The 13,955-nt window shown below is 39.7% G+C and overlaps 1 protein-coding gene across 2 annotated transcripts in view; it reads right to left on the bottom strand.

Annotated features, from left to right (window-relative positions):
- Positions 1–13,955, bottom strand: part of LOC145998466 (sperm-associated antigen 6-like) — a 242,279-nt gene that overhangs the window by 138,176 nt on the left and 90,148 nt on the right. The window contains exon 9 of one of the 2 annotated variants that reach the window (XM_083134878.1): positions 4,766–4,809. The exons of the other annotated variant lie outside the window; for it this stretch is intronic. Within the exon in view, the coding sequence (XP_082991004.1) occupies positions 4,766–4,809 (44 nt within the window). The remainder of the gene's footprint in view (positions 1–4,765; positions 4,810–13,955) is intronic. 2 annotated transcript variants of the gene reach the window in all.

Here is a 13,955-nt window from a genome sequence, read left to right on the forward strand (position 1 = left end):
CTAAGAAGTACATAATCCCCATACCAGTATGTCTCGTCTTCTTCTTTTTCCACACGAAACATCTTAAGAGTGACCAAAAAGAAATTTTAAAAAATCTCCAGGTGGTAACTGTATGTGTATGTTCAAGCACTTCAAACCAGATGACGTGCTCAGGTGTTTATCAGCGCCCAGATTCTATAGATTCCAAGGGAGAGTAAATATTTGTCGATCGTTCTTTTATAAGCTGTATCTCACCCAGTAGGACATTCACAGGCAATTTGTTATTATGCTTTATGTGTGTTGCTAACTGTTGTTCTTTACCGCGGACTCGTTCACCTCATTTGGCCTTCTTAACAGATATGGTAGAGCAAAAATGTCCATATGGAGTTTGTTTACGGTCCACTTTATGTGAAAATCTGAGCGGTGCTCCGTTGAATGTGCTGCGTAGATTATTTTTACATCTTCATAGACTGACACGAGCACGAGACAGGCATTTTCAATTCGAGAGAAGACCGAGAAATCTCGAGATTCCCAAATATCGTCCTGATATCATCTCTAGCTATGAGGTCTGTCTAGCTCTCATTTGATTCTTGTTATTTTGCGTCGCATTTCTGTCACTTTTGGCTAATCACGACGATGATTATGAGTGATGACAATGAAATTGATGAACACCCATACCCAGGCCGTGATTCGATCCCGGACCCCTTGCCTCATAACGCGCTGTGCTAACCACTCTGCCACGGAGATGGGCGCTCTGATCTCGAGTTGTACTCGCTCTAGGCATTGTTACAGTATAAGCAACATAGTCAGCGCGTCAAAACACAAACTTTCACAGCGTATAGGAGTCGCTAAGGCAAACAACTTTCCTTGATAACGTTTTACTGTTTGGCGTCTCGTTTGGATTCTAAGAACCTTCGAAAAAAAACTAACTTTATCCTGACTGAATGCAACCATGCTGGACAGGTTCACAGTTGCTACTACTGCATTAATTGTTCAATTGCAATATTCAACACATGTACTAACCCTATCTTTAAGAAATTAGGTAAATTTTCGCTTGGTATGCTTGATGAAGTCGCACTAAGTGTATTCTTCTACGTTTATCTATCCCACTTGCTCTCTCTCTCTCCATGTTTACCTATCACTCTCTCTTGCCCTCGCTCGTTCTATTTCTACGTTTACCTACCGCACTCACTGTTTCGCCCTATTTCTTTCTCTTTTCTACTATCATTTATCCCCCCTCTCTCTCTCTCTCTTTCTTCTCCCTTTTCCCACGTTTACTTATCCCACTATCTCTATTTTTCTTCTCCCTCTTTATACATTTACTTATCCCACTCGCTCTGCCCCTATTTATTTTCATTCACCCTCTTTGTACGTTTACTTATCCCATTTTCTCTTTATTATTTATTTTCTCTCTCACTCTCTCTCTCTAGAGGTTTACTTCTTCGCTAATTCTTTTTCTCACCTTTTCTACGATTACTTATCTCACCCTTTCTTTCTACGTTTAGCTATCCCACTCCCAATAAGTAGCAATTAAAGCAATTTTGAATATATTATAGTTACCAAAAAAGTATCCGATACTGACCAGTGTCTCGTCAAAATTCCCGTCTAGATTTTTAAAAGGCCGTCTCGATAACATCCCCAGTTTTGTTTGTTAGGTGGAATTGTGTCTCAAGGACAAGTTTGGTTTTGGGTATAGTATTGACCCCTGATTGCGCAGGAAAACAACAGTCTAGTTATGATGAACAAAAATAGCATGTTGTTTGTAAATGTTGCGTTATAGCTGTTTAGAATTAGTCTGTGTGTTTGAGAACAAAAGTCACGCTTCATACAAACTCTCGGAATTCAAGGAATTCGCTATGAATAGACGCCTTGCATCTAATTACGCCCTGGTTTAACATGGTATTTGCCGGTTTCGGAAAGCACTTCTTTATTTTCCGCTGTTGGCGATTATAGAAATTATCATTACATTAGAGACCCGATAAATCAGAAACTACCTCCAATTACAAAAAAACTCGGACTACACGGAACAACACAGGGAAAATCGGAAGAGGGAAAGAAAGAAGAAAAAAACTACAGTACATCGAAAATGGTATATACAGTATTATATGAATATTGCACAAATATTGCTCAGTACAATAGTAACAATGATGTTAGGGAAATATATTTAAACAATATTGAACTAGTTTTTTTAAAAAATGGCAAATCCCTTCTGTTTCAGGACGTTGCATCTTTTCCATTCACAAACCAAGCCTGTAGCTAGAGGGGGGGCAACTGCCCCCCTGAGCGCCTGCTTTGCCCCCCCTCTGAAAAATACAGAACACATTCCTACCTGGAATTCTCACTAATCTTTACAATTATATCATGTGTTACTCTAGCAACATAACAAAGACACTTATTGATTTTGTGATTTATTAGGGTGTATGGGATTCCGTATAATGTCGTATCAGGATTGGGGGGAAAAAATCCTTTCCAGATTCAGACTTCGGGAAATGATTTCGCAATTTTCAGTATCTAGAACAATTGTGACATTTTGAGTAGTCTCGTATTAAAGATGCCTAATGTGTTCGGATGTTTTTCTTGGATGTGTTGCTTTGAACTTGTAACTGCTTAAATTTTTGTTTTCCAAGTCTACCTTTTTGTAAGTGATTCATGTGGTAAAGAGAGGGAATGGATATTTGATTTCTCTTATTTAGCGTTGCTTTTCTGCCACTTCTAGCTAATTGCAACAATGAGTGATGATGTGAAATTGATGAAGATACACTCATAAACAGTACCGCAACCACAAGGGGGCTAAGGGCATCGTCCCCCCCCCCCCGACCTTGGACGGAAGTCCATTCTAGGGGAAGCAAACATTAAAGTAAAAAAACAAGACTAGGAGAATCTAAGAATAGCAGGACAATTGGATACGCATGATGGAATTAGTTTTTACGTGTTTCTTGCATTTTTCTTCCAGACGGCCAAGGGCACTTGCAAAGGGCACAGAGGGGCAATTCCCCCCCCCCGATTTCAAATTTTATACAAATAAAAATACATTTTGTAAAATGTTCTTGCTCGCTTCGCTTGCAATCTCTGCTATTCTTATACTCCAAGTTCAGAGCGGGAGTCGGCCCTGGGAGCCAAACGATCTATATGAAAGAAAAAGTGTTAAAGAGAATGCCATGGTGCCCCGTAAAATTATTTGCGCCATATTAAAACAATTTCTTTCTATGAAACTTAATATGAAATATTAATGATGACACTGTAGTCCAAGAAGTCATTAGTCAATCAAGGGATTCCTTCTGCTTGTCAGGTGTCAAACAAATGTATTTCAACTATAATATAATACAATTCACACAATATTTTGCAAAATGATTAACGTAACCAGTAGGCAAACATTGTCTGTAGTGATTCAAGTCTCCCCTTTGAAGGAAATAGAGTCCGTGGTGGACTAAGGGACCCATGTTTTAATGTTTTAGCATGTACAACAAAATGTATTACAAATTTTTACACAATTCATCAAAGTGTAGATAATGTGTAACCATTATTATTTAATTAATTCGATTTTTCTTGCATAACACAACACAATGGGGTGTTGGATTCTTGTTAGATTTTTTTCTGCGTAAAAATATTGCATATACTGGAAACTAGAGGGAATCATTATGAAGCATGATTTATCAAGGGCTCCCTTAATCAGTACTACAGAGAGGCTCAAAGCTGTTGGTACATATTAATCGTCTATCAACATTATCGACCTGTAAATATCAAGTAGATACAGTCCCTATTAGCCTATTTATGTTAAACTTTATATTCTTTGGCAATCCGGAAAGGTCATTATCGAAATATTGCTATTTGATGTTGCTCGAAGATTTTTTTTTTAATTCGTTGTTTGTTCAAAATATCATCCCTTTTCTGTTACTTATCTCTTTTGGGGGAGGGGGCAAGTGCCTGTGTGTACCCTGCTATAACTGCCAATGCGACACAATATATGAAAAATGTGCCCCCTCTAGGATTGACTTCGTCCCCCCCCCTACAAAGAATTCCTGGCTACGGGCCTGTCACAAACCCGCTTATCTGAGCACTTACAAGAAGAAAACTCTCATCTTATGCCTCGGATTATATGAATCATCGGATTATCGACACTCCTGGTGAGTCTGCTGTACAAAGAATTGTTCAGGCAAGGATCGCGATTTATTCTGGGAATTCAAAGAATTCCATGCCGTATGCTGTGTTGAAGAATAATAAGTACTCTCAAATTACCAAGAAATATCACTGCTACAATACAATATACACCCCAAGGTAATGTATCATTATCGTACAGTACAGCATAGCAGAGGTTAAAATGTCGTTTACAAATTTTTTACCCTTTCGCGTCTTCAGGTTAAATACTATTCAATTGAAGAAGACAATGTTCCGAAATTACAAAAAAATCATTGTACGGGGTGACTCAAAAGACTAATGTGTGACTGGATGACCCGTTTCTATCTAGGGAAATGGATAGATCGGCGAGGTGTCGTTGAGTGACCCGTGAGGTCCCCTGAAGGCAATGGTTTATTCCACCAAGATTCGCGACATACGCCATCTGCAAGGGTAGGATAACGGAATGTGTCGCGCAAATAACGCCTGCCACAATCCTCAGTGTCCTGAAGAACTGGGAGCGTCGTCTGAACATGTGGCTTTCTGAAAAGGGTCAACATATTCAGCATATCATATAGACAATATAAGCTGAAGTGAATAACAGAACAGAATGGTTCCTGACTTTTGACTCACCCTGCATTTCAATTTGTACCAAAATAAGTCAAGTACTTACCAACTGCACACCTCCCAACATAGTGAAGATATTGTTGTACTCACCTGAAAAGAGAAAATATTAGCACTTTGATCTGTACACAATTACAAGTGCCAAATCTTATAATCGTAAAACTTCATAAAAATTATATCATAAGATAGAATTCAAGTTATTGTCAAGTCAACGACGGTGGTAGAAGTTGCCACTGAAAATTTGCTATTAAAATCCAATTATCGCCGTAGAGTTAGGCAACACACACAACGCCTTGCAGGTGACTACGTGTGTAACCGCATGTGTGTGTGAATGAGTGTGCGTGCCAATGTATGTATGTGTGTGTATGCGTGTACTTGTGAATGTATAGGGCTATGATAATTTTATCTCCTGTAATAAAGAGACGTAAATAATAAATTTATCTCAAGATTAGAAGCGCAAATGAAATATTACACTGAAAAGCACATTGATATCAGAAGATAGAATACAAATATTTTTCTACACGTTCCATTCTCCTCGTCATATCTTACAGTAACACTTTAGAAATAAAGGAGACTGGGTGATGAAAATTAGTAACAAGATCTTTATCCAAATGTGATTTTTACTTTATTAGTTTCAGCAACAAAACTGATTAATGTCAGCAATACGTCAAAATGGCAAGGAAAAGATAGCTGTTTCCGCAAAGCTTCCGGGGAGTAGATAAAACAACAAACGTAAATGATCTGATAGGGAATTGAGTTCTTAGTTCCCGGATTTCATAATCTCTTATGTCATAAAATTTTAAGGAAATAGATATTTTAATAAAAAGCTTTCGACGAATATTGCATCTTGAGCAGCTGTTCATTTTTTTGGGGCGCCTTCTTACGAAGGCACGCACGTTGTCGGCACGCGAAGTACGCAGACACAGCGCATGCCACGTTTCAATCGTGCCAGTTGGCATATTATCTTTCTTAGGGCTGTTCCAGTACCAGCGTGTGCTTGGAGAGACCATGTCAGCCACCAGCTACCTCTAGCCAAGAAAGCGAACAATCACGTGAAGCAATGACGTCAATGGGCGGGCCATGAGCGAGGGAACTCTGCTATCGCGTCCTCCTCGCCCCAACCAGTCGCTGGAGCTGGTAGGGTTCGCAGTCGTCGGCAGTTCCATTCGGTTGCAAAGCAGAAGCAGGAAGAGCGCCTCTTCTCGGCCGCGCACCGTCACCGGCGATCGATTCCGTTACGTCATCGCGCGGGATAAGAACGAAGGAATTGGAGCAGCGAGGACTCACAACTCCGCGCGCTGCCTGTCCGTCAAGAGGCAATCGCTGCACCGTCCGACACAGCCACGACAACCGCTCGTGATGAGCACGATGAGTCTTCCGCGTTTTGCGAGCGAAGCCCCTCAAGGATTGAGCGAAGACGCTGCAAGGCTTCAAGCAGACGCGTGCACAATAATCCCTAGAAGTGTTAAATCCGGCACCCCCAGCCAACCGACCTCTGACGCTCAATACCTCCAGGATACCTACGACTACATCTTCCAGAAGCACACCAACACGCTGAACGGAGTGATCTCGAGGCACCTGGCCGCGAAAGCCGACCCCGAAGGTTCCGACGCCCGCACGGTGGACATTACTTCCTGCACCGGCTGCGAGAACGGTGACCTTGACCCCGACACCCTCCCGTGTGCACAGACTTCGGAGAAGCGCTGCGGGACGTGCGACAACTGTCGCACTCTCATGGAAAGATGTCGCGAGAAGCAGGACGCCACCAGTAAGCCACCTTCTGTCCAGGTCACCAGGAAGAACGGCGTCCCACCGAAGCTAGCGACGAAGCTGGAAGAACTGTCCCTGAAAGATCACTCCCCGCGACCGGTGATCACCTTCAGCCACGTTGACGGCGAGGGAAGGTTGGAAAGGGGCGACCAGTTCAAATCAAGAAGCCCCAGCCCGCTCCTTGAAGTCCCATCGCCCAGCGAATTCTGCAAGGAGATCATGAGGCCCCCCATCAACTAACTCCTCTCAACATGTGCACATCGTATTCGATTGGACACCAGCCCGTCACCAACAACAGGAAAGAGCTGAGGGAGGCTCTGTATTCGGGAATCTTCAAAAAGTACCGAAGAACCATATTCGTGGTGGGTTCCTTCGTCAGGATGCTTCGAACCCACGACTCTAAGTACAGTGTAATCAAGTGAGTGATGTATGATGCTATCTTGTGCTGTGCTTAACCAACTCAATGTTGTCACACGTGCGTCTACACAATTATATTCCTCGATCTGTATCGTGCCGGACAAGAACGTAAGTACTATAATATTAAGCACAGTGCAGTACAGTACAGGCCATTGGAAAGTCACCTTTTTGCATAAATATCTTGAAGTCAATGTTTAATTGTCGATGTCGTGCCTGCAGAAATGAAGAAACTGTCGAAATTCTGGGATTACATATATACTACTGGCATTAGTAGTGTAGATATAAATATATAATACACATTTAGACGTGTACGATACTTAAAGTTAATCGAGTTGTGCGAAAACACAATGTCAGATATAAAAATGGTACTATTTATTCATGCAGAAAAATCAAAGCTAAGGAGACTAGCATACAGTAGAACATATTTACATATTTTAAATAAGCATATCATATAAATAGGATCTATAATCATATACACGACATAAAATGCATATTTGTAAATTTGCTTAGCAAATTAGGTAATTCCTGATATAAATTGTCAACGAGGTATTCATTGTTAACAATTTTTTTATGAGTCGCCGTTCTTCCAATTGCAGTTTTGGCAAAAGAGAATGCTATTTTGTAGTGGTAATTTATGCATTATAAATGACACATTGTAATGGAGAATTGAACAATAATTGTGAATCACATTGAAGCAAAACTATTTTCATAAAGCATCGTTTTCGGATCAAAGTTTTTGTCGAGAGCAAAGCAATCGTCGTCACAGATATCGAGGTTGAAAACAAAAAAGCAAACTTGCCTGAAATCTAGCAGCTATATATTGGATCTGTAACAATCATATAATGTGGTAGTTTCTTAAATCTGACCAAATACTGCATTGAAACTCCCTTGTTTTCGAATGTCTTAACCAAGTCTGGAACGTATATAGGGTACTGTCACTTTTTCTTGTTCCAATGGTTTCAGTAATTGATCAAATGGAATAGTATTTTTCAGAGCATTTTAAGCCGAACCCAGAATACCTCACAGTAAAATTCTCTGTGTGTGTCTGTGTATTTATCAGTAAATGCCAGTAAAAATACCTTAAAGAAGCACTTTGTGACTTTTGTCTCCTCATTCTTTCTTTTTTTAAATGTTCTTTGCGAACACCAGAAAACACTGAAGATCAATGTATTCTTACAACATAATATAGATGACAATTATTAAAAAAATAATAAATAAAATAATAAAAAGAAGACAATGACATAAACTTTTAAATTTTGTCGAACCAATTTCAGTTTCATACTTCTCCATTTGATACATTTATTCTCAAACGTCTGAATATGTACAATTATGTAGTACAGTCAAAAGTAAACGTATATACCATTTTAAACTGTAGGTTCAGTCTCGATCAGCCTTTCTGTCCAAAAAAAGTGGACTTAAAATTCAGACTCAAATGTAGGTACAACAATATTTGTGTACACAAACTGAAATTATCACTTCTCAAATTATCGTACGTAGGCTTTTGATTGTACAATTAATGAACACAGCATGTGTTAACGTCGGTAAGTTTCAATGTTGACTAAAAATTCACATGCTCAGAATGGGATATCAAGGAAAATCCATTTCTTGTGGCAAGTTACAACTCTGCTTTACTTGTGAATGTACCAAATATCTTACGTTTCCTTCCCAGACAGACTTGTATACCCTGCTCAGAAATGCGATTCACCAGCTTTTCATGTGTTAACACTGTATCACCAACTTGATAAGCAATAGAGATTAAAGTACTTAAGAATTTATAATTGCACTTCAAGCTATATTTACGCTTTTGAGCAGCTGTATGACCACATGTAAGGCCTTTGCAGCAATGTCAAATTGCAGACATTTTAGGAACACACAGCAAAAATTGTTATAAGCTTTTACTGGATGACATTGTGACAGTTTTTTAAGTGACAATATTAACTTTCAAAATATAAAAAAATATGGCCAGGATTTGTATATAAATATCATTGTTTTCTAGAGCAGCATGCCGGACTAGTGATATTTCTTATTGTGCCTGTAACTGTGCTGAGTACAGCAAGGTTGTACGTGATAAAGCTCGTCATACAGTAATAACAACAACAGCACTTGCAGTGACTGTTCTTGTATAGTCGAAAGAAACGGTTGTTACTGTATATACATTTTGTATAGAGTATTCATTTGTTGTAATACATGTTACTGATGTATCAGTAAAAAATAAAAATAAGAAATATGAATAGGATAAGATTTTCATTGTTATAAAAGCTTTAGTGGTTTGTCAACTTAAAGTGTCTTCATATTAAGAAGATAAAGTAAAGTTAGTTTTCTCGTATTCATATCGAAGTGAAATCATTTAATTAATCTTTGCCACTTAGAAAAATCTCCATGTGAACCCGTGATATGATTTTTTGTTTGTTTATTATCAAATGTTAAGATGCAATGGTGTATAAAAAGGATCTGTGATTGATAATAATGCAATGGAAAGTGTATCATCATCTTGGATATTTCAGATATGGTAAGATGCATAATATTAAGTGCGGTAAAGTGTAGTATATTTATATTCTTATATTTTTTGTGTAGTCGAGTAGTATGCAAGTTAATTGCGATAATTCTGATGATTGCCAAAGGGATGAAAAAATATATAACGCAGGAAAAATGCGTAAAAACTGTAGCCTCAAGCAAGTGTACAAATGCATCAGGTATTGAATAAGCACTAAAATGCATCCGTATTTCTTAATATAATTATTCAAGATACTCGAGGCGCTAAAATGCATATAATATTTTATAAACTTACTTCCAATTAAAATTATGGTATGTTGAATTCTTAAAATATTCTTTTCTAATGTTTAGATAAATGTTATATTTTCTTCAATGCAGCAAATAGTGTTACGTATTGCATAACGTATTGAACGGTTTAGTCATTTCAAACTTGCTCTGTAAGTGAGCATTTTTCATATATTTGAGAGAATTCACATCGAAGCGACAGGCTACACCTGTCGCTTGAGGATGTCACCAATCGAACGCAGGCTGTGCGGCCTGTCATGTCTTTACGGTGCGAAACGTTACGGATTGGACGTTCCCAAGCGACACGTACCGCTTCGGTGTGAATTTTCCCTTTAGCAACAAATTGTTATATTAATAATAATAATAACAGTAAAATGCAATGAAATTAATAAATCAGCCATTTGAATTGATGATGCGATGAAACGCATAGCTGCAAGAAAATTCATCAAATTTTGACTGAAGTTTAAAGAAGCATCCCAGTGACTTCCTTGATTCATCTCAATAATGAATTCTCTCTTGGTCAGAAGTTTGGATAAAGAACAAACCATGAAACTAACAATTACACACACAGTTCTATCAATTGATGCATTTCAAATACACACTCGTAACTTAAGTTTGATGCATTTTATTTTTTGCGTTTGGATTCGAAATTAAGTGTTACCATTGTTACTGTTATCTCTGTGGTTCCTGAGTATAAAGTTGACATATGTATTTATATTATCATTTTTACATAGCACGTTCACGAGATCATGACGAGAATAATGAATGAGCTTCCCCTATAGCTCAGTGTTTAACTCTATCGACTTGTAATCATGGGGTTTGATTTTCGACACATCGCACTCAGCTTTAAAATGTGGTCTATCTGATCAGAAAAGTGAACTCAAACACAGTTTGACAGAACTTGAGTGTTGTTATAAAGTGTATAAGCATAAAGTGTATAAAAGGGGGAAAATCCAAGTCCTAACTGACATTCGAACCTGGCACACTTGGTATGCGAACATAACGTAGGACTCAGATGTGTAGTTTTGTTATTAAGAGCCACTTATCTGTACCTGTTGGCTATGGCGACGATAAGTATTAATAATGATTAGATGATAAGGGATGGAGCACTCAAGAAAGAACATCCACCGGGATTCTAACCCGAAATCCATGATGTCAAACTGTCAATCACTGAACGCGGCATCAAGTAAGTGATGTTGATAAACACTTTGCACTAAGGAGTGCAGCCAAGTTTGTTCGAATCTCCAATGCACAGTGCTTGACTGGGAGAGGTGCCACTGTTTTACTATACTCTGTTCCGGGTATCTCTGGAGCAAGGGAACGAAAACAAGCCTCTGCGCAAGTAGTGACGCGATGCGACTCCACCAATGAACATGTGAGAGGGAATGAGATTACGTGGAAGGGGAAGCGACTGCAGTTACCAGTCCTTGCAGCAGCGTGTGCTCCTTCGCTCTGTCCACTCGATTCCCCCCTTTTCTGCAGCTATGCGCGGCCTTGCTCCAGAGTTACCCGGGGCAGAGTTAAAGATGCAAACCAACCGACACTTGGTCTGTTAGTCTCCATGAGCCCCTAAACATAAAGTTGACTTGAACACAATCTTTACTTTTTTGGAGAATGCTTGATGAAGTTATATATTATGTAGAATATGTGAAGCCTAACATTGTGTGTTATGCGAGAATCCGCAATAAACATTATGCCCGTGAGTATTTAGATGCAAGTTTTCGAGATCATATTCAAAACGAAGAAAGCGATGAATGTTGTGTAAACTTGTGGAAGAAGAAACAAGAACATAACTCCATTATTGCGTAATCGAAGTAATCGAAGAGGTAAGTGCAGTTCACTTCATTTTGAGATCTTAACTTGAAGCGTAAACCTTAGAGCGGAAAGTCTAGAGAATCCAGTGGAATATGAAGCACCGAAACATAATCAGAAGTTAATTCTGTTACGATTAAATTTATAGATGAACTTCCAACTAATTAATAATCGAGTTTGTTTATGAGTCGACCTTATGCACAGAAAGGGTAATTGGGACTGGATCTTTAGTTCAAGTGGGACTCGAACCACTATGTGCCTGCATCTGGTATCGAACTCGGGGTCCTTAAATTACAAGGCAACGACGTTACCACTGCGCCATCGGTCCACATTAAACAACGAGTGATATCCACCATTGGTTTTAATGAAAAAGGTCAAGACAGTGATTTATCCACACCCCACAACACCCCCCCCCAAATTTCCTCAACACCCTATTCTTTTACATAAACCCAATTTATGGCTATTTTGGCTCAAAATTTACATTCACGCCCCCCGCCTTTAATTAAGAACCCCTGTGACAAAATTTCTTGAATTTCTCCTTTCAATGCGATAGAGGGACATTGGGAACATGGAGACAGTGCTCAGCATATTCTCTATTTCGGCCACCAGAGTGGAGGTGAAGTGATCAGCACCACGTTCTGGCCACCCTAGGATCTCCCTCAAACACAACTCACTGACGAAAGGATGAATGGTGGGGTTCAGGTGCACCATAAAGCAAGTTTTAAAACTGAATCATTTAAAGTAAATTAATTAGGCCAACTATACAATGGTCATTAAGATTTAAAAAACGGTCAATTTTTGTGGTACTTGGATGGGAACGGAAATTGACGGTCCTAGACGGTCATTTGTCCAGTCAACTTTTGGGTCTTACTTATCGCACGCTTCTCAAACACATTTCTTGAGAAAAGTCTCTCCCATCGTCTTCTGACATAAAGCTTTCGTTGTTAGGTTAGGTAGGTTTGGTTTAGGGCTCTTAGCAGAAATAATACCTTTTGGTCAAGCCCCGCCCTTCGACTCGCGACGTCACAAAAATTGCAGGGCAGAGCTTAACCCAAAATGTTTGAGAAGTGTGCGACAAGACCCTCGCTGTTTTTACATTGCAAGTGCATCGGTTCGGTTCTTTCGAACCCTCCCGTTATACAAGTAGAAGCCTATGAATAGAAATAAAACATTCCTTCGGTGTCCTGTGAATATTCAACGCTCCTCGATTTCGATGCGAAAAAACGAGCTCGCATGAAAGTTACCACGATATCTAAAAATAGAGACGCTTATATTGAAAGCTAGGTCTGTAAAAGTCCCGGGAAAAAATGAAGATCAAGGACAGTTGGTGAAGACAGTCGAAAGGGAAGAAAACAAAGCACATATGCTGCTGTTGGTTCCAAGTGCCAAAACTTCCTTGGTCTGGTTGTTGACAGGATACAATGAGTGGAAGAGAGGTGGTTGGTATCTTTCAATACACTTTAGGCACAAAGAGCTTACCGGAATTAGGTTTATATTTGCATCGAATTCAAACTCCTGTACGTGGGATTTGTGTGCTATATTACTTATTCTTTAGTTGACGCATTAGCTTCCATAAATGTAAATACAAACGTATTTAAGTCTATTTCATTCACAGAAAAGAGTACTCAATCTTACAATGTGATAAACTTTAGCAATAACGCTAGTTGGTTCTTCCCGATATAGTGATCCACAAATATATATTGATATTGTAATGGAGGAGTCTTGACTACGTTTCCTGCAAGGGAGCTTTCAGACCAAGGTGACAAGCGACAAGTGGCAAACCATAAGACCCACTTGCAACTTCGGAATGAGTTTGTTTTTACGTTCCCTGTATGCACAGTTAGGCTAAATGGAACTGGACCTACAGTTAAAGTGGGATCCGAACCATTATAAGGATCCACCGGGTATCGAACCCGGAACTCCTCGATTAAAATGCGACAACGTTACCACTATGGCATCGGGGAGGAGGCCTATTTGCATACGAATCTTCGAATATAAATGCAACTTTTCGTACCGAAGTGACACGACAAGCTGCACGCGTCGCTCGACTGGCGCGTTTTCTCAATATCGAGCACCGTGTCGCCTCTGTCTTGTGGTGGCGCATGCGCGATGAATACCTTTTTTCCTTTTTTACAGACTGGAGTGCCCTGTGTTCGTTGGCTCCTTAGGTTGGCCCGTGCAAACCCCGCGTCGCCTGTGTCTGGTAGTCGCACATGTGAAATCAAGGCTTTTTTCTTGTCTGGAGAGGACCGTTATCTCTTGTCGCTTCGGTGTGAAACCCCGGTATGCTCCCTTAGGAGAATTTCACACTGAAGTGAGAAGCGACATGCCACATATGTCGGCTGAGGACGAACCAATCAATGACAACGTTTCCCACTGCAGTGATGTGACGCGGTGTGTGAACCTGTATTCGATTGCTCGGTCTTCAAGTGACAGACTATACCGCGTTTGGTAGAACCTGT

Source organism: Lepisma saccharinum, chromosome 14, assembly GCF_977018435.1.
Source record: "Lepisma saccharinum chromosome 14, izLepSacc3.1, whole genome shotgun sequence".
Taxonomy (NCBI): domain Eukaryota; kingdom Metazoa; phylum Arthropoda; class Insecta; order Zygentoma; family Lepismatidae; genus Lepisma; species Lepisma saccharinum.